This window comes from Podarcis cretensis (genome assembly GCF_951804945.1).
Source record: "Podarcis cretensis genome assembly, chromosome: 17".
Taxonomy (NCBI): Eukaryota; Metazoa; Chordata; class Lepidosauria; order Squamata; family Lacertidae; genus Podarcis; species Podarcis cretensis.
This window is the reverse complement of record NC_137187.1, coordinates 22,704,300-22,725,568: the sequence shown is the minus strand read 5'-3', so window position 1 is coordinate 22,725,568 and position 21,269 is coordinate 22,704,300. Positions and strand designations below refer to the sequence as shown.

At 40.7% G+C, this 21,269-nt stretch overlaps 1 protein-coding gene across 2 annotated transcripts in view; it reads left to right on the top strand.

The window, feature by feature from the left end:
- RIC1 (RIC1 homolog, RAB6A GEF complex partner 1) overlaps positions 1-21,173 on the top strand; it is a 46,616-nt gene extending 25,443 nt beyond the window's left edge. Inside the window, exons 7-26 of one of the 2 annotated variants that reach the window (XM_079959142.1) lie at positions 731-819; positions 3,229-3,317; positions 4,536-4,680; positions 5,527-5,575; positions 6,382-6,525; positions 6,815-7,018; positions 7,537-7,575; positions 7,784-7,894; positions 9,308-9,397; positions 9,907-10,067; positions 11,313-11,451; positions 12,769-12,885; positions 13,649-14,377; positions 15,357-15,515; positions 16,266-16,402; positions 16,658-16,944; positions 17,409-17,603; positions 18,157-18,334; positions 18,499-18,687; positions 19,189-21,173. In XM_079959142.1, coding sequence (XP_079815268.1) covers positions 731-819; positions 3,229-3,317; positions 4,536-4,680; positions 5,527-5,575; positions 6,382-6,525; positions 6,815-7,018; positions 7,537-7,575; positions 7,784-7,894; positions 9,308-9,397; positions 9,907-10,067; positions 11,313-11,451; positions 12,769-12,885; positions 13,649-14,377; positions 15,357-15,515; positions 16,266-16,402; positions 16,658-16,944; positions 17,409-17,603; positions 18,157-18,334; positions 18,499-18,687; positions 19,189-19,477 — 3,540 coding nt within the window. In that variant the 3' untranslated portion in view covers positions 19,478-21,173. Of the gene's footprint in view, positions 1-727; positions 820-3,228; positions 3,318-4,535; positions 4,681-5,526; positions 5,576-6,381; positions 6,526-6,814; positions 7,019-7,536; positions 7,576-7,783; positions 7,895-9,307; positions 9,398-9,906; positions 10,068-11,312; positions 11,452-12,768; positions 12,886-13,648; positions 14,378-15,356; positions 15,516-16,265; positions 16,403-16,657; positions 16,945-17,408; positions 17,604-18,156; positions 18,335-18,498; positions 18,688-19,188 lie in introns of both variants that reach the window. The other variant, XM_079959141.1, reaches the window with a different exon arrangement.
- The last annotated feature ends 96 nt before the right edge of the window (positions 21,174-21,269 follow it).

Sequence of the window (21,269 nt, the reverse complement as noted above, 5' to 3'; positions counted from 1 at the left end):
AACTAAACTGCCCTTTTACTGGTTACTTTAACTTGTTATTTGTTATGTTCCTTTTTTGTAAATCTTGCAGAATGGCTATGGGGTTCCTATTATCAGTGATGCCTGGCTGCATTTTGAAATGCAAATATGGAAACTATTTAGCTGCTGACATTTTATGCTAAATAATTCAGTCTAGATATCTTTTGAAAGAGCTACACCGTCCAGTGGCATCTGGAGGGCCATGGGTTTCCCATGTCCATTAGATGCTGAACCCCCAGTGATTTGAATGCTCTTTGTCACTTAATTTTCAAGTGTACAATATGCATGGCTTCAAAATGTAGCACATTGTGAGTGCATTCACATGGCTGACCTGTTAAGCCAATTCATTTGCAACCTTTAGGCATCAGCCCACAACTGCTTTGCTCGTCCCTCCGTGCAGTTGGTGAAACTAGCCTGGAAGCCACAGTTTCCCATTAAGTCTAAAACAGGAAACTAAGGTTAATGGCCTCCAAGCCATGATCTGAAAGCCGTAGTTTAAAGTTGGCTTCCCTGTCGTGGTTTATGTAGAAGATATTAACCATAGTTTCAAGTTCAGACAGAGCAGGATGGTTAAGTGTACCTTTCTAGCTGGTTTGCTTGCTCACACAAATAAAGGAGCAAAGCAGTAGGGATATGATTGCACAAACATGGCCTGTGGTCAACACTGAACAGGTTTATGGGATAAAATCCTTTGTAATGTTTCTTGCAGCAGCTCCATGGCGTTTGGGCGCAAGATGTTTTGGATGGAACCTGTGTGGCTGTAAATAACAAATACAGGTTGATGGCGTTTGGATGCACAAAGTAAGTTGCATGTCTTTGTGTGGAATCTGAAAGGAATGAACTTGGAATCTCCTGTAGCCTATCTACTCTTAAATAAAGCTGCACTTACAGTTTCTGAATCCTGGTTAGGAGGTCTCCTAGAAAATGTTGTACTGTTCTTTAAAGAAAAGTACAAAACATGTTATATCTTGGGGAAACTATAGCTTGAGACACATTCATGAAATGAAGCACTTAGGAAATTACATGCCATATTGGAGAAATACTGAGCTTTCTGTTGTTTCCTATAGATAATCTTGCCGCCATAAGTAAATGCTTAACATTCTTTGCATAGTTCAGAGTGTCTAAATATGTAAAAATATCAGATCTGGAAAATATTTCCCTTTTTAGTGCTGGCAATAGCTTCCTGTTTTTACCTGTTAACTTAGTAGAGTACCCTGCTTTGTCCAGATTTTTTTTTTGGAGGACTTTTCAAGTAAATGATTGTTTTGTCAGGAATATGCCTGTGCATTGCACATATACAGTATGTGGCTGTTCATGACATATGTCTGGTCTTCTTCCCACCAATATTCATTCTCTCTCCACGTTATCCTCCCTCACCCCTAATGTTGCTTCAGAATTAATTGCTGCTGTACATTTCTGGGGCAGGCAGACTTTTTTATTTCCCCAATTTTGATTATTGGAACATTTAACAGAGGGATATCATAAGCTACTTTCCACTAACTTTGAAAACTAAGGAACAGGTGGTTGCTGGAAATTCTTAGCCCTAATTATTAATAGTACTGTATGGTTTGACATCCTAAAACTTGAGTGTCTTTGGTAGAATGTTGGTTTTTCGAAATACATACGTGAAACAGTCCCGCTTTAGAAAGCTGAGGTACTAACTCTTAGTTTGGATATATAAAAGTTATATTCTTTAAGGGATCTCTAAAACCTTAACTGAGCTTGTTGATGTTTTATTTGTGTTTCCAGGATATTTACAGTCTAGATGTACCTGTTATATAAGGTTTTTTTGTGTCACAGTTCAGTTTTGGGGATGGAACTGGATAGTGAACTTTAAACAGCAATGTTGCTCTGTGTGTTCAAATGTAGCTTCAAAGCTAGATTTCCTTAAAATCATTAAGGTGTTACACTACCTAACATACTAACCCTAAGTTAATACACACAGAGGAGTATACTCACACATATGCATACCAAGGATCCGGGCTACAAATCTTGTAACAGGCAAAAAATAGGAAAAGTGTAAGGCCTGCAAACGTGTTGCCTTTATTGGATTTCTGCTGTTTAAGTCATCTTGGAATTGTAATCCATTTCCCAATTGGAATTGGTTTTCTCAGTTCTGCTGGATCTTCTCCTTTATTGGCTTCTCCACCCTGTCCAGTATTGCCTTCTCTGAGTTGGCGAGGGAACCGTTTTTATACCGTTTCTCATTGAATCCACAATGCTAAGTGGCTTGAGAAAACTCTTATTATTCTCTGCCAAGATCCGGGTTTGAATTGTCTCCGCAGAGCTTCTTGCAGCCAATGGGAAGCTGGCCACCATCGCAGAAGGGGGTCCCTGCTCTGCTCCTCGCCAGTTTAGCATGGCACACGGGAGCCGACTGAGCGGCTGGCAGGTGTCCATGGGTCAATTAAACAACCCCCATGGGCTGCTTGTGGCCCATGGGCCTTAGGTTACCAACCCCTGGTTTACTAGGTTGTTTAATACACAGGTTGGACCTAGTGCTTTTGCTTATTAGGGTTACCAACCTATTGAAACCATGTTTTAAAGATACAAGAAGCTCAGCAGTTGTGGCACTAGCACTTCCCTTTGTAGCTTGGGAGGTGATTATATAGAGATACTACTGAAGGCAATGGAAATGGCAAAGCAAGTGTGAGAAATGCCTAGTGATGAGCTGGTAAGAGCAGGCAGATATAAACACTTCCCTGAAGAATAAACAGGATTTTGGAATGCGAAGGTCGACTATTGTTACATGCGGTTTCACTTGATTTATAAATATTGAGAAACCCAAAATAAATATACATATACTTAGGACACAGCCTTAAAATATCTTTCATTGCCTTTAGACCTGATTAGTGGGGCAAAACTGCATAGCAATTCATTTCTTCTAATCTATTCACCAACTCCGTCTGAGAGGCTGTGGAAGTTCTCAAGGCTTTTTTTTCCATTGAGCTTTCAGGTTAACAGTTTTATAGAATTGTTTGGTTTAATTCTGGCTCTTGGGGTGTATCAGTTTTAAGGTGCTACTGCTTTCTTTTGTATTTGGTTACTGCAGTTTAGTCACAGAGTTGAAGGATTGCAACTTCTGTTTACAGTCTAATGCTGTTCACAAACTAACACAATGGATTTATTTTAAAATACTTTCTTTCCTGGAAAATGTATTTTCCATGGAAAATACAGATTTCTAAATGCTGAAAAACTGCTCTTTTCTAGTGGGTCAGTGCAAGTTTATACAATTGATCATTCTACGGGGGCCATGCAGCTGTCTCATAAACTGGAGTTAACACCAAAACAATATCCTGGTAAGTCTGATCACGCCAAGATGGATACGGAATGTTAAAGTTTTTTTAAAAATATAGCCCATTGTTGGCCAGACTTGGCCCTCCAGCTGTTTTGGGACTACAACGCCCGTCATCCCTAGCTAACAGGACCAGGGGTCAGGGATTATGGGAAATGTAGTCCCCAAACAGCTGGAGGACCAAGTTTGGCATCCCTGATATAGCCCATTCTGATTCAGTGTAGCAAGTCAGTCATTTGGCAAATGATGGCAAGTGGCAATAAGCCCACCTAGCAGTTCGAAAGCGCATCAAAGTGCAAGTAGATAAATAGGTACTGCTCCGGCAGGAAGGTAAACGGTGTTTCCGTGTGCTGCTCTGGTTCGCCAGAAGCAGCTTAGTCATGTTGGCCACATGACCCGGAAGCTGTCTGTGGATAAACGCCGGCTCCCTCGGCCTATAGAGCGAGATGAGCGTTGCAACCCCAGAGTCGTCTGCGACTGGACCTAACGGTCAGGGATCCCTTTACCTTTAAAGGCAGCACTATATTTAAGTATGGGTTACCGGTAATTTTTAACCCATAGACAACTATGCTTTCTCTATTCCAATCACTTCTGAATTACTCCTTGTTAAAAACCTACTTTAGTTGTCTATACATTGCTGTTGAAAACCAGTGGAACCTTGGTCTTTGCCTTAAAATATTGACGCTTACAATCTTGCCATAGAATTCTATAGAATCTCCCAGTTCTAGATTAATAGTTCTGCATGCTGACCTCATTTCCTTCTACTATTTATACAGCACAGGGACATAGAATTTGTGTTTCGGTGATTAAAATACGCACGGTGCAGCTACCTCGTGTTTTTAGACCAAGTGTGTCATGTAAAACTGGAAGTCTCATTTTGCTGTCTCATGTGCCTGGGCGACAGCTGTAAATTTCTGGTTGCAAAATTGACTTACTAACCTGAAAGGAATTGTGGCAGGTATCCAAAAAGCTAACAGCCTGTGTGTATCCTGTAAGAACGGGAATATGAAAGGCATGCACCTGCCACTCATCTTCTGAGTCCTCATACTGTTAGGGATTGGGAGGGAGATGGAGCTCGCTATGCGTAGCTGAACCTGATTCGACTGGATTGTGCCTTTTGAGTATCAATAATTTACCATAAATAGCATTCAAAAAAATGATTAAAGAGCAAGTGCATAGCTTTTCATGATCTTACATTTTGGATTTTTCTGCTTTTCAATAGACATTTGGAATAAAACCGGAGCTGTTAAACTAATCAGATGGTCTCCCGATAGTTGTGTTGTTATGGTGACTTGGGAATGTGGAGGCCTCTCCTTATGGAGTGTATTTGGTGCCCAGCTGATCTGTACTCTAGGAGGAGACTTTGCGTAAGTATCTTTTAAGCAATGTTGTAACTGAGGAAGCTTAGCAAAACAGCCCAACGCATCTCCTGTTTAGCATTTTATTTGTTGTGCATTGTTCTGTATTTTGTGCAACACTTCCATGACCATAGTTGTGTTGTTTCTAGTGGCTCAACAAACCATTTAAAATAGATTTTAAATAGACCAGTAAAATGCTCATTACACTATGTTGGGCTGCATTTGTTTTTATCAGAACAATCAGACACTTAAAAATATTATTAATGTTTTGGAATCAGACTTTGTCTCAGGCCACAAAAGCTTATTCTTTCTGAATCACACTACATTTCCCATAGATTTTTTCCCTACATCCCATGTGTGTATCTGCCACCCCTCATCTCACTTAATTTGCCCATTTTTAACCTCATCAGCACCTTCTTTTTAACTGATTGGAGCTTCTGAAAATGATCAGGTGTTTCCCACCTATAGTTGGAAAGTGTAGATCTTGTAGGTTTCTGTGCTTTTTCTGCTTTCTGTGTTTTTACTGGGATGTACCTAGGATTGCAGAAGTGCCCCCTGGTCGTCTGCATGCCCAATGCAATGACTAGCCAGTTGAATTTGGCATATTGTAGTTATATTGTTTAAATATCTGGTGGATCAGAGAAAATGTTTGTCATTTGCTAAGGATCACTAGAATTGGGAGAGGGAAATTTTGATATTCTGAAAATAGAATAGGAGGTATGTACTTTCTCAAAGACAGGGCCTTTCCTTCAGTTTAATATATCTGGGTACAGAAAAAATCCCTTCTTGTTAACATGCATGCCATATAAACACTTTAAAAAGCCTAGTTTGAATCTGTTTTGTTTTTATTTTAAGTAATTGGTCTGATGGTACCAAAAAAGACCCTCTGAAGATCAGCTCTATGGTAAGCACTGTTTCAGCATCTGTCTGTGTCACATGCATGTGGCATGGTCAAATTTCATTTTAAGCACATCCCATATAAACCTACCTAGATTTAACCCATTGTATTCGACTAGCACTTTTCCTTTCTGTTTCAGTTTAGCAGTTTTCAGGATTATTTTTGCCACGCAGTTTAATCAAGGAATTGCATTCAAGTCCATTGAGGCTTCCCCAAAATTATTTCTGTCTGGGTGAATCTTTCAGCTGTTATCCCACTTGGCACCACCTTGCATTTCCTTTAGCAAAAGTAGCAGCAAATGTGGTCATATAGTTTCTAGTGCAGGCATAGGCAAACTCCGGCCCTCCAGATTTTTGGGACTACGATTCCCATCATCCCTAGCCAACAGGACCAGTGGTCAGGGATGATGGGAATTGTAGTCCCAAACATCTGGAGGGCCGGAGTTTGCCTATGCCTGTTCTAGTGTGTGATCATGATGGACAAGGCAAGTTCTATATAATATGGTTGGCGGGCTAACTTTTGTGCAGTGGTCTCATCTGCTATTTCTGCTGGCATGACGAAAGCTTGTATGTGTCACCTCTAGGCCATTGGAGGGGTCGGGAGGAGGCCAGACAGTAACAAATGGGAAAGCATAAGGAACAGCAGAAGAAAGGGATTATTGAGAAGGAGGAAGGCAACAAACCCGTATTTTTGGACAGCCTTAAAATAGACCCCTGAATTATTGCATGGAAATTGCTACAAAATGTTTTCCCCTCCAGTATTTTCCCCCCAGCAGTTTTAAATAATTGATCGTTTTTATTTATTTATTTCAGAGTTGGGGAGCAGAAGGCTATCATCTATGGGTGATTGATGCAAATAGCTCTGGGATGGAGAGAGAGGGCAAAAATGAATCCCAGCATTTTGGTATCTTACAGTTTCAGTTCATCAAGAGTGCACTCACAGTTAACCCTTGCATAGTAAGTATGCATAAATCTTCTTGTTAATGTATTATACTTCTAAGCAACTTTTCGTGCATTTTTGGCCAAGTTTATTCTTGTTTTGATTACAGAACAAAAGTTTCCCCTGTTTCCCCTAGTAACACTACTGTGCAAGAGTCACTCTCCAACTAAAGCCTTTCAAAAATGAAAGTGATTCCATTTTAAAACAATTTTCTTTCGTAACTTAATCCATTTTAATTGGAATTTTATTGATTTCTCTTACTGTTCATTGTTTGCTGACTTGAAGCATTTATTCCTATATTCATAGAGCAACCAGGAGCAGGTCCTCCTTCAGGGAGAAGATCGCTTGTACTTGAACTGTGGCGATGCAATACAAGCTCAGAATCCTAGAAATTCTGCAACACACTCTGAACATAAAGCTGTCAGAGAAAGAGGCCATTTTTCAGATGGGAGCTTAGATTCTCAGGGTTTAAGCACTTTATTAGGGCATAGACATTGGCATGTTGTACAGGTAAGGTGCCTTGTTGGCATTGTTACTGTTTTCTTCGTCTCATCATTTATTTATTTATTTATTATATGTTTGTTGCAATGCAATAGGAGAGGATCAGGTGAAAACTAATGACTTTCCAAGATGAAAACATGAGCCGCTTAGCTGTGTTGGAATTTGAGCCTAAGTCTTGTATATCAAATTCCAATGTCCTGTCCAGTGGTATCTATTGTTCTTTAAGAACAAAGAATCCTGATAATGATAAGTCTTACTTGCACAGTACCTTCCTAATTAAAAATGATTTTATGGCATTGGAAGAAAAATAAACTGCTAATCTTGTACATATAAATTGTCTTTTCTTGCTCTTGAATGGTACCTCCATGTGGCCATTGTTTCCAAAGCAAATTGCAATTAAGTTTTGCATTTGAGCCATGTAGTATTTTACAAGGTGAAAACTGAAAATAGCTGGAAGAAAAGCATGCTAAATGGTAGCAATTTTTTTATTATGATTGCTAATTCTTTTTCCTCCTTCTCTTTTTAAGATACACAATACTTACTTAGAGATCAATTGGCCTATAAGGGTGAGTTGTTTTAAAATATTTATTTTGCAACTTTGTATTATATATAAATGCAAAGATTAAATTTTAAAGGAATGATATAGCACAAGGAAATTTACATTAGCTGTCATTACAGAGGTGGGGGTAGAGAAAGCAAGTAGTGAACCAGTGTCTCATTGTTCCTATTAAGCTCTAACAAAGTTTTATTTCTTTCCTTCCTTCCTGTGAACAGTTTTCAGCTATTGATAAGATGGGGCAGAATGTAGCTGTAGTTGGCAAGTTTGGTTTTGCACATTACTCTTTGCTTTCCAAAAAATGGAAACTGTTTGGAAACATTACCCAGGTGAGTATTGGGTTTTTTTTATATATATGTGAAGGAATGAAGAAATGCCACTGTTAGAAAAATGTTTTCCTAAATTCAAATAATTTTGAATAATTAGATTTTGTGAAATGTGAGGCATTCTGCATAATTTTGAACAGGGTTGTTGCGGGGAGTAAAGTGAGGAGGGAAAGAATCTTGAGCTCCTTGCAGAAGAAGGTGGGATATAAATGCAATAAATAAAATAAAATTTATGTTTTGAGGGAAAGAGGGTATGCCTACCAAGAAACAGAGCTTTCCTATAGTGATTCCTAAAGGATCCAAACAGCAGAGCTGTTTGCAGGAGCACAGAACGGTTGCCTGTTGCAATGGTGGTGGTGTTTTTATCTAGCAAAGAGGGGAGCTGTCAGAATATATTGCGCAGTTTTAGACTTCTTGCTAATAATAAGTGATACAAAAAGAAGATGTGGGCAGTTGATAGGGCCAAGATGCCTCACAACTTGCTCTTGCTGTAACCTTAAATCAGCAGACTGTTCTGATGGAGTTCAGTTCGGAAGAGAGAAGCAGAGATGACTAAGGCAGGCATAGGGTGATTGCCTCTCCACTGGGGGCCAAAGCAAATGTGCACATGTTTACCAAAACCAGTCTTGTCTCTTTTGTCAATAAAGCAGGGATATGGAGGTTTAACTTTGTATACTAAGTGGAGTGCATAAGAAAAGCAGAAGTAAAACTCTTCCCACCCACCCCCTTGCTTGCAATATTCTTTTGCTTTAAGCTGCTCCTCCTCAGCTCAGTTTTGATACCAGAAATGAGCTGGCGGGAATAAAACTGCTCAGAGCAGCAGGATGCAATCACATAAGGAGAGGGAGGTTTTTGCTCCCTGTTTTTCTGCGTTCTGTTAATTCCCCACAACGACTTTCAAGCCAGATGAACACACCTGGTTTGACTCTTAGCCAGGCAGCAGCACCACACATTCCACATACTGTGGATGGAGTGGAATGCTGCCTGGTCATTGGTAGAGTTCATACTCTGTATGCTAAAGGCCTCAGGTCCAATCTGCAGTCAGAAGGATCTTATAGCAGTTGATGCGAAAGAGACCCTGGAGAGCTGCTGGCCTGTCATAGTAAACAATACTAGGCCAACTGGACAGAAAGTGTCATTAAACACAAGGCATTTTTTTCTGTACGTGTTGCTACTTCTCTTTTTTTTATGTGAGCCATGTCCACACTGAACAACAGTGTGTAGGATGCTGAAACAGTAAAGTGCTTAGCTGAGCCTTTGTGAACCTGATTTTTATTGCTTCATAGTTTACAAATTATGTTCTTGTTGCAAACACAAGTTTACAAATGCATTTAGTGTTTTTGGATAAAACGGGGGGAATGAAAGTTGTTGTTTTTAAGAAATGTTGTTTAATGCTTGCTTTTTTTTAACTTTAAGGAACAAAACATGACTGTGACTGGTGGCTTAGCCTGGTGGAATGATTTTGTTGTTATTGCATGTTATAACTTAAGTGACCGCCAAGAAGAGGTAAGGCATGGGGTTTTTTAAGTGACAATTTGCTAGTTGTTGTGTTTAATGCTACTGTCAGTCAGGGAAGGATGGTTTCATTACATCTACCAGTAGAGTTCACTTAAGCTCTGAAAACTTAATTCCTGAAAGTAGTATTATTTTTTACTTTTTTATGGAAACTTTTCCTTTTAACTTCATGGTTCTTAAGGTTGTACTGAAAGTTTGTACTCTGAGTTACCTATGCATGTGCTCCTTACCTGGCCTACCCCACCACTAATAGTAGAAGAATGGAGGTGGGGGATAAGTAATGGGTGCTTAGGGGGACATGTGCAGTCACACACACCCTGAAATGCCAATTCATAATAACAAGGCCATGGATTCTGTTGATGAACCTGTAGATCAAGAGCAGACTGCTTAACAAATTTCTCTTGCGGGTGGGTCTTGAGTATTCGTAAATTCATTTTCTGCTTAGACTCATTATCATACAATTCATAATAGTGGGGTGCTTTTTTTTCCCTATATTTCAGCTAAGGGTGTATTTGCGAACAGCCAATCTGGACAACGCGTTTGCCCATATCACCAAAGTGCAGGCAGAAACATTATTACTCAGTGTCTTTCGGGACATTGTAATTTTGTTTAGAGCAGACTGTTCTATTTGCCTTTATAGTATTAAAAGAAAACCTAATGGGTAAGTATATTATGAAAAGAGTTATTTATAACCTTTTCCCCCATTGTTGCTTTTAGTTTGTGTTTGTGTGTAAGAGAAGGAGCGGGGTGGCCAGGTTAAAATTTAGTAACCCTTCCTGGAACACCTTGAAAAGCAGGCAGCTTTTTACAAGCTCAGTTGTATACTGTAGTTAGCACTGAGACGAAGAATATTTGTGTCCGTTTCTGTCATCATGCCCCATTCACCCGTGCAACTCCCTCAAGGACCAGATCCCAGGAAAGCAGACTTTAAACTTGACGTCTCATTTCCCCTTAGCATTAGCACCAAGAAAATTCACATGCCAAGCTAAACTTTTGGGTAGTTGCTAAGTTTATAGCCTATTTTGGAGTTGTGGTTAGAGTGATAATTAAGCCACAAGGCTCATTGGGGTGACCTTGAGCCAGTCTCTCTCTCAGCCTAAACTGCCACACAGGTTTGTTGTGTGAATAAAACGAAAAGCCGCATGTGCAGCCTTAAACTCCTTGACAGAAAGGTGGGGCATAAATGTAGTAAATAAGACACTCCTCAATTTTATTTGCTGCTTGAATAAGACCCGGGGTGGAATTCAAGGCCTGCTCACACAATGGGGTTTCTCCCCTACTGCTTTCCCGAAATCTGTCCTGGGTTTTTCCTGAAACCTCCAGAGCAGATTTAGGGGGTGTTACACAACTGCTTAGTTGAATCCTGCCCATAGGGAACAGCTACCTAAAATATTTATACCATTGTTAATTATAGGAGCCTTTTTCATTATCTGTAGATTAACAAACGGATGAATTAAGATATTGGAGGATCTCTACAACAGTGATAGGGAACCTCAGGCCTGGAGGCCAAATGTGGCTTTCAGGACTCTTTCCCCCAAATCACACACACCTATCCCCAGGCTGCACCCCTCATTGACCCTGCTCCATTTCCTACAGAAGTGCCTTTGCCTAGTTGGAACATGCCCTTGAACTGTAATAATCCCTCTTACCTGGATGGAGGGGGAGCGAACGCATAAACCTCAGACTTTTGCACAGGTGGGATGTCTCTGACTGCAAAGGTAGTCTCTGGCCTCACCCGCTGCTGCTCCAAGGTCCACCCACCACAGGCAACGTGGCTGTTGGAAGGTTGCCCCTGGTGGAAGGTGGCTCTCGTTTCCCTATCCTGATCTTTAAGTTCAGCAGATGGCAGAAATTATTATTTTGTACGGCTAGGAGCATTGTCACCATTTTTGCCTTTGCCTTTCAGTCCCAATCCTACCACCAGTATTCAGGTTCTTCAGGAGGTTTCTATGTCACGATATATCCCTCACCCTTTCCTTGTTGTGTCTGTTACTTTAACATCCGTGAGAACAGAGACCGGCATCAGCTTGAAAATGCCACAGCAGGTATGTACAGGTACAGTTTTTGAGGACTGCAGGGGAAATATACACTAACCCTGCTGTGTAAACTGCGACAGGTTGAGGGCTGTTTTCATCAGTGAGACAACTCTTGGTACAATGTTTAAGACATCGTTTGAAACTAAACAAACTGTCCAGAGAGATGCTTGAATTTTATTTACTATAGCAGCATGTGATTTCATGACCTTTAAGCAAAGTGTCAGCACCTGTCATTCTATGATTCTAAAGCCTACTGCTCACTAAATCTGCCAAGGGGTATTTAAGTGCTGTAGGTAGGGAAATGCCTTGATCTGGGTGGGGAAGTGCAACCATTTCTGGGTAGAATCAGGCACAGCCCTCCCTGAAGGCTGTGTTAGCCTTGTGGAAGCATGAGTGGTGATGGCAGCCAGGAGTGTGTTACCAGTCAGGTTGGTACACTAGTTGTGACCCTGCATAAGCAAAAGGCAGGTACTAGTGACATCCATGAGACATAAGTAGAGCTGCTTTTGGAGATAACTTGGAATCTTGCTTGTTAGGGCTGGATGATCAGAGCTTATTACACTGTTTCTGTACCAGTTTAACTGGGCCCAATCTAAACGGCTGCTTTTAATCTTTAAAACATTGAACTGTTTGGAAGGCACATGTGTGTTCAGCGTCTCCCAAATGCCAAGCGCTGGGCTAGCAAAGCCGCTTCTACGGGAATTTGGCTGTGAAGTCGTGTTCCCCACAGAATCAAAGGCAAGTTAGGAAGTGGCCAGTAGGCACCTGAAAAGATAGGGGGAACGACTGTTTCTTCCGATTTGGGGGGCTAACATTTGGCCCCTTCAATTAGACTGGAATATGCAGAGCATAGCGATGGCAGAGCCCCTTGCACTGCACTTCTCCAGCTGGCTTTGGGGCACTTGGGGGGCACTGCACAAGGGACTTTGACAGGTGGGCAGAACAACCCACTTGTCTATCACTTGATGGTGTAATGTCAGAGTTGGCCCATGGGGTGGAAATAAATAAGGACCTGGCCCACTGGGCCAAAAAGGTCCCCCCCCCCAAAAAAAAAAAACCACTGGGAGAGATTGTCAGAGGGATTAACAGGGATGGGTGTCACCCAGGGGCTGAAGACACCCAGCTGTTTTCACTTTTCATCTAATCCAAGTGAGCCAGTGATGTCCTTCATGTCTGTGATCAGTGGTGGACTGGATGAGGATGAATAAACAAGTCTACATTAAGATGCTTTTATTATTATTGTGGTGTTAACCCATTCGCATTTCAGGATAAAAGGGATAGATTCTGTAGAGGTGAAGGAAGTAATAGAGCTTTATCTTTTTTAAGGCCTGTGAAGCAGAGAGCATCATGTTAAACTTAGCAGGACAGTTAATTATGGTGCAGAGGGATCGATCTGGTCCACAGATAAGAGAGAAGGAGAGTAATCCCAACCAAAGGAAACTTGTGAGTTAACCTATGAGAATATCTTTTTCTAAAACAGTATAAAGAATATGCATTGTGAATGTGTAGCAGGGGTTTATAACACAGCATGAACCGTGTAGTTAAACCATCTAAGACTCTCTCTGAATGGATAGCTCCAACTTTTGTATGTACTTGATTTCCAAACCATCTTAAAAAATTGCTTTGTGCACAGATTCTCACTGTAAACTCTTTCATTTTTTGTTTTTAAATAGCACATGCCTGCCTACCACAGCTACTTAGGGAGACTGACTCTGATTAATGTATATACAGTCACACATTCCTTTGTCGCAAAACGTAAATAATTGTGTGAAACACTCTGGTCTCTTTGCCAATGGAGGAAAAAGGGGGACTAAAATGAGCCTCTGGAATTCCTAGCAAATTGGACATTAGTTTTGTAGTACTTTACCAAACTGTGTTTTCACCTGTGTATACTTATAGCCATGTTATGTTACTATTGAAGATTAACAAGGTGAATAATAGAGAATGCTACCTTTCCAAGTTAGAACTGTGCTCTTGCTTGCTTTTTAAAAATAAAATAATACTATTAAGGGATAACAAGAGAAATGTGAAAACTGTTTAGTTAAGGAGAGATCTGGGTGAACTAGTAATCTAATATTTACACATATTCACTACGAGATAAAAAATGAGGCTGGGAAAGGAATGGCTCACACCAGACTTTTAGAATAAACTTGTATGAAAAGGTAAAAGAAAGTAGTTTTTAAAGGAATTGTGCTTTTGTTTTTAGCTGCCATTTTGTGCTCCAGTTGTTCTTGCCCAGTCTGTTGAAAATGTTTGGACTACATGCCGTTCTAACAAACAGAAACGACACTTACTGGAGGCTCTGTGGCTCAGCTGCGGTGGCTCAGGTATGAAAGTCTGGCTTCCTTTGTTTCCCAGGGACCACCGCAAACCGCATTCCTTTCTTTCAAGACGGATCATGTTGCCTTTCCATATTAACATATACCCCTTGGCCGTCCTGTTTGAAGATGCCTTGGTTCTTGGTGCTGTGAATGACACTGTGCTCTATGACTGTTTATACACTCACAGCAGCGCCGCAGAACATGTAGAGGTTCTCTTCCCTTTCTGTATTGTCGAGAGAACATCTCAGATCTACCTCCATCACATTTTACGCCAGCTTTTGGTGAGGAACCTGGGTGAACAAGCCTTGCTTTTGGCTCACTCCTGCGCCACGTTACCGTACTTTCCTCACGTGCTGGAACTGATGCTGCACGAAGTGCTGGAAGAAGAAGCTACCTCGCGGGATCCCATTCCCGACCCTCTGCTTCCCACTGTGGCTAAATTCATCACAGAGTTCCCCCTCTTCCTGCAGACAGTTGTTCATTGTGCTAGGAAGACAGAATATGCCCTGTGGAATTATCTCTTTGCTGCCGTCGGGAACCCAAAAGACTTGTTTGAAGAGTGTTTGATGGCCCAGGACTTAGACACAGCTGCTTCTTACCTTATTATTCTACAGGTAACTGCATTCATTCGTTTTATTCCAAAGGGAGATGCTGCGAGAATGCTGCACGAAAGCGATGGGCCATTTTACTTGTTGTTGTATGCGTTATATCCATCTAAGTTCTATTCAGAGTATAGACCCATTGCAGTGAATGGAAGTAAGTCACGCCCATTTCAGAGGGTCTACTCACGAGTATGACTAGAGTTGAATTCAACAGAAACAACTGAAACAAAGCTTTCTGAAGTGGGACGGGGAGGATTGTGATACGAGTGGTATTTTTTTTAGGGGAATAAACATGATTAATGGCTCCCATGCATTCTTCAACTATGGAAGTTCCCATATGGAGGCATTGAGCCTTACAGTAGTTGCCTCCAGGCCATACTACTGACTCTTCTGTGAGAGGCCTGGGAGTGTTTAAATGGCACTGTGATGATTTAGATTCCCTGATAATAATTTTTATTAGTTTTCAATTACAATCCACTAATAGCTTCATTATAACAATGCCAATTTATAATACTATTACTAATACCAATCATTCAAATACTGAATTATATAATTTAGATGATCCCCTCGCTTGCTAGAATTGATGGTTTGATTATTTCTTTATTTCTGCATTCCAAAATCTTATTAATTTCAATTACATTTGGATCACAATAATAATCCCTTATACAACAACTGCAATATTAGTAACTTCTATTCGTGTTGACACATTAAATGATTTCTAAAACTACAAGTGAGGCACTCAAGCTATGTCCTTGTTCTTCCTGTGTGTGGCAATTATTCTGTCCATGGTGTTTCTTCCTGTCCTTGTAAAATTAGATTTCCACAGTGAATGGAGGACATATGGTCCGAAGTACATTTCCATCCACAATCCTCATTTTTTTAAAAAAAAGATTTCTTCCACAGGAGCTATTTCTTGAGCCTTGTAAGAGAAATAATATACAAACTCTCACATCAGTGGCTCCCATCTAAAAGTGTTTTGTGTTGCCTCTAGAACATGGAAGTTCCAGCAGTTAGTAGGCAGCATGCAACTTTGCTATTCAATACCGCCTTGGAGCAGGGAAAGTGGGATCTCTGTCGTCACATGATCAGATTTCTGAAAGCCATTGGCTCTGGGGAGTCAGAGACACCTCCTCCTACACCAACAACTCAGGTTTGTTAGATGAACACGATAGATCTGTCATATATGTTACTGGGTAATTATCAAAGAGTAATTTAATATATACTTAATAGCAGAAAGAATGTGCTCCATGTGACGCTGAAGGGTATCATCTGTTCAATCTACAGCTGTACAGGTGGCGCTGTGGTCTAAACCACTGAGCCTCTTGGGCTTGCTGATCATAAGGTTGGCAGTTCGAATCCCCGCAATGGGGTGAGCTCCCGTTGCTCTGTCCCAGCTCCTGCAAACCTAGCAGTTTGAAAACACACCAGTGCAAGTAGATAAATAGGTACCGCTGTGGCGGGAAGGTAAACGGCGTTTTCGTGTGCTCTGGCTTCCGTCACGGTGTCCCACTGTGCCAGTAGTAGTTTAGTCATACTGGCCACATGAATTGGAAAGCTGTGTATGGACAAACGCCGGCTTCCTCAGCCGGAAAGCGAGATGAGCACCGCAACCCCATAGTTGCCTTTGACTGGACTTAACCGTCCAAGGGTCCTTTACCTCCTTTTACCTTTACAGCTGTATAAGAGAACCATATTATATAAAAATTGGCAAGTTACATTAAAATGAAATAAGGAAGTAATAACTTTATATGGCTTATATAGTTGTTGATCAAGAGATAATGAATATTGTAAATTCTGATTTTTTAAAAAAAATGATGTGTCTTCTCTTAGCTCTCAGGCCATGCCTTCTGCCCCACCTTGCTGTTGTATAATATTTTTCTTTATGCTTTCTTCCATGTAGGAACCTAGTTCAAGTGGTGGCTTTGAATTCTTCAGAAATCGCAGCATTAGTTTGTCCCAGTCTGGAGAAAGCCTTCCTCCTGGCAAGTTTAACTTGCAGAAAACCTTGAGCATGCCCTCTGGTCCATCCGGCAAAAGGTAATGTGATACCAGAGGCTATAATCCTCATGATGGTAGAACGGAATGTACAAGGTCTCTTCTAGTCTCTTGAGAACCTAAGACCATGCTGGATCAAGCTCATGGGCCTCCTAGTCAAGTATCCTATTCTCACAGTGAGAATAGTAGTCCAACATAGTCCTTTGAAGACATGGCATAGATCAGCAAAGAAGTACTGTGGAAACTAATCTCAAATTAACTGGGTTTTAGTCGTGTGTCCTGATATTCTCTCCACAGGTGGAGTAAAGACAGCGACTGTGCCGAGAATATGTACATTGATATGATGTTATGGCGACACGCCCGGCGCCTCCTGGAAGAAATCAGGCTTAAGGACCTTGGTTGTTTTGCTGCCCAGCTGGGCTTTGAGCTGATAGGCTGGTTGTGTAAGGAACGCACCAGAGCTGCCCGTGTAGAGGATTTTGTAACAGCTTTGAAGAAACTGCACAACGACTTCCTCTGGCCGTTTCCAATTATTCCAGTTTGTTCCATAAATTCTCCTCTCAAGAATGGGAAGTACAGGACAGGTACTGTGTCCTCAATGTGTTTTTTTGTTTGTTTGTTTGTTTTCAACAACTAGGAAGTAAAAGCAGCTTCTAGGCCTAACCGAAATCTGGAAGGAACAGAAGTACAATTGCCTAGAGTTTCCTTATTCCTCTGTATTCCCAAGTTGGTTGTATTTGTGTTAAATCAAAGTTGATCTCACTATGCAGACAAGAGTTTCAGAGATAGGTTTGCATAATGATAATGATAATGATAATAAATTATTTATACCCCGCCCATCTGGCTGGGGTACATTGCACTTAAATAATTACAATAAACAATTTTAATTCTTTTGGTGTACACACACACACACACACACACACACACACACACACACGTGTAACCTGGCTTAGATTCAGAGTCCTATTGTATCTATTAAGAATGAAATCTTGAGATGTATTCATTGGCTATCGGAAGCCATTGTTTATTAATGTGCTTTCTTTTCCAGTAATAGGTGAACAACTCTTAAAATCCCAGTCTGCTGACAGCTTTTTGAACATGGAAGTGGACAGTGGCATTCCAAACGTGCCACGAAGTCACAGCTGGCTCGGTGCCATCAGTTCCTCCCAAAGAGAGATGGATGCAGCATCTTCCCATGGTCCTCACATGCAGGAGGCATTTCTCTCCCCTTTGTTAAATAAAGGTATGTGAGTCCTTCATCCACGCAGTCTGCTTCCTTTGAGAATGCATTTAAGTTCCACATTTTCTCGAGGGAAAGGGGAGCAGGGAATACTTTGCACATCTCACGGCTCCCTTCTGCTTTCTAGTCTTTCTCTGGAATTCTTAAAGAACAGAAGGAAATGGATTAAGCAAAAACAGTGCTGGTAATAATGGCTTAGAAATGCTTAGAGCATGACTGCCATAGTGTGCCGTGGAGAATTCCAGGGCATATTGTAGAATGTTCACCCATTTCACTTGGGGTATTAAATAGGCCTGACTAACAGTCTGTGTGAAGTCTGAGCACACTTTTAAAACCTATTCAGTATTACGGGCGGAAATCAGCCGTGGTTGGCAAGCTTTATTTCAGAGAAGTTGTCTTAATTACTGATCTTATTGAAGGGAAAGCCTAGGCTTCCCTTTAACAGTTTGGAAACCACAGATCTCAAGGTTGCCATTCTTTTGGGTTCGCTATACAGACATGATCAGTACTGTACTGATTTTCTAAGTTCCGCATTAAAACGAAAGTGTTTCAACAGGTGATGAATGTAGCATTGGTTCAGCAACAGACCTGACGGAAACAAGCTCTATCGTGGACGGAGACTGGACGATGGTGGATGAGAACTTCTCAACACTGAGTTTAACACAATCCGAGCTGGAACATATCTCCTTGGAGCTGGCCAGTAAAGGGCCACATAAATCACAGGTTCAGCTGCGGTAAGTTAGGTTGGAATTTGTAGTAAAGGGGTGAGGAGTATTTGCTATGTCTCCTTGAAGCCAATCTTAGCAGATTGGGGTTAAAGGGGACAGCAGTCTTGCAATGGTGTTAAAAAGTTTGTTTTGCCTTACCCTGTTTGCTTCAACTTTTTGCTCTTCTGTAGGTATTTGCTTCATATTTTTATGGAAGCAGGATGTCTGGACTGGTGTGTTATTATAGGCCTTATTCTCCGGGAATCTTCAATAATCAGTCAAGTTTTTAGCCTAATGCAATCTTCAGAGGTTGATGGAGAGATGTTGCAGAACATAAAGATGGGATTGCAGGCAGTAGATAGATGGGCCTCTACAGACTGGTAAGTTTCATGAGCCTTATCCCCTCCCATTGTCTGCCAAATAAATCCGCATGCAGTTCAACATAGCATTGAAGTACACTGGGGATTGAAGGATGAATTTTTAATGTTGGACCTGTCTCAACCAGGAACTGTTCAGTGACCTCAATAATAGGCATGATATAAAAGGCATGGTATTAAAAACTAAACAGTAGTGTGAGAACAGGTTGTATCTATCCATAGAACAAGCAGGGAATGCATGTATATCTCAAATCACAGTGACTTGGGATATGGTGGGAGCACCTTCAGGGTAATAAGGAAAACTTGGGACACCATATGAGTAAATACAGGCTTTTACTGTTAAAAGTGTTTCCACAGCCATTAATTTATGAGCAAAACGTTTTGAGTACGTTTAGTGCGAGGTACATCATGTTCTGAACTTTAATGACCAGTAGAAGGTCAAAGCCCGAATTAGGAGTTTTAAGATAATTAACTGGAACGACTTTTCTCTTTTATGACCTTTAGCCTTGGGTACAAGCCATTTTTAACCGTCCTCAAGCCCCAGCTGCAGAAACTGAGCGAGATAGCAGAGGAACAAGTTCAGCAGGAAGCCTTTCAGCCCGCAAACCTCTCGAGAGCAGCAGAACAAGCCAGCCCGAGGGCGGAAGAAAACAGAAGTTCAGCTGGCCACAGTGCCAGTCCTCAAACTGACCCTGGCAGTAGCACCATGACGCGGCACGATGAGGACATGATTGGAGAGGAGGAAGAGGAGGGCCCACTCCCAGAAGGCAGTTATGACTGCACTGTGTCCTAACACTGCCTGAAAACTTTTGGCTGATCATATGAATAAGAGCACAGCATCGTAGTAATGGCATTTAAGAACATTGCTTTTGGGGGGGAAAGTAATCAAAGCCTTCAACAGTTAAACTTTTCTCTTTTTTTAATGCTTTTTTGGTGTGTTTTTTTTAAAATGCATTAACTAGAGAACCTTCTTAAATCTGTGAAAACTTCCTAGTAAGCAGTCTTGGCTCTTTCATCTATAAACTTGGCTATGTGGAAAGCAAGAATATCGTATTTGTAGTTTTCATACCAAGATAATTTTATTTTGGAGATCTTGGTTTTTTCCGCCCCGCCCCCCCCCTCTTGTCCTCAAATATTTTCCTGTTGTTTTGGATAACTGATCATGCAGAAGGACATATATATCAGTGCACAAGTTGAGTTCCTTTGGGATGCAAGAAGAATGCAGCCTAATATCTGGAGGTTCTAAATTAAACTGGTCCCCTCTGGAAAACGAGACAATATTTAAGAGGAGTGTTTGTCTAATGTTCAGCTTGCCTGGTTTTTGAACCCAAACTTTTAAAAAAATCAACAATGAAGCTAACTAGGATAACAACTTTGTATGTTCTGCTTAGCTTGATTGCCGGAAGCGATGGCTTGATGGAGCTAGGCTCTGTCTGTTTTATAGATTATGCTGTTTGATATCACTAGACTTTTTATATTAAATAATTGTAAAATACATTGTATGTTTTGTGAATATTCCTGTATATTCTGTTCATGCTTCTGGTGCTTGTATTGCAGTGAAGGGGAGCCGAGCCCTCTCTGTCTTGCATGCTTTGACCTTTAATTCCAGGAAAATTGAAGCATAGTTGCACTTCCATCAGGATGCAACAAGACCTTCACCGAACACTTCCACGGCAGTAGGAACAGTTGCTAGGGACATCGTTTTGTTTTCGGACCTATTCAGATGTATCCTAAGCAGATTTTAAACAAATAACGGAAGGTTCTTATTTATTTCACTTGTACATTTTCTCTCTCAAGACTAGTTTTATGTAAATAGAACCACCTTATTGTTCTTAAGGCTGGCTAGTGACAATGTACAGTGTATATACTTAAACTACCACCTTGCAAATATTTTATAATGCATATACTTGTAACTAATTGCAAATGTTTATTTTAACTTTCATACAACAATGTTAAAGAGAAGCTGGCTGCAGCAGAGGCTCATGGTTGCTTTGAGGTACTTATTTTTCCCCTTATCTGCTGCCCCCAATATGTATAATATTAAATACCTGTAACAGTATTAAAATTTAGGCATTGGTTGGTTTCTACTGTGCAATTGGGGTTACAGGAAAAAAAGAGAAATGCAACACTTCTACTTTTTATACAAAAACTAACACTTATTTTTATAATGTGGGGTATAATGAATACTGATATGGACCAAAACCATTTTATTATGCAGAAGCATCACTGTCTGCCACAACCTCAGTTTGTTCATACATTTCTCTATATGAATTCTGAACTGGTAATGTGTTCTGAACATTCAGAAGGAGCATAGAAATACAGATTATAACTTTGTATATTTTTCCAGGGGACAAGATCAAATTGTCTTTTAATGGATAAATGTAACTAGATAAGTTTTATTACTGTTGCTTAGACTTTGCCATTAGTACTGGTACATGTGCAATAACTTTCAAATAAATGACGAAGGGTGGAAATGAGGTAACAATCCATACTTCTTGTTAGCTTGACATGCTGCATTGTGTAACATGAAGGGAATAAGCATCTGCTTTTATTTTTTCCAGGTAGAAATATTTAATCTGTTTTTA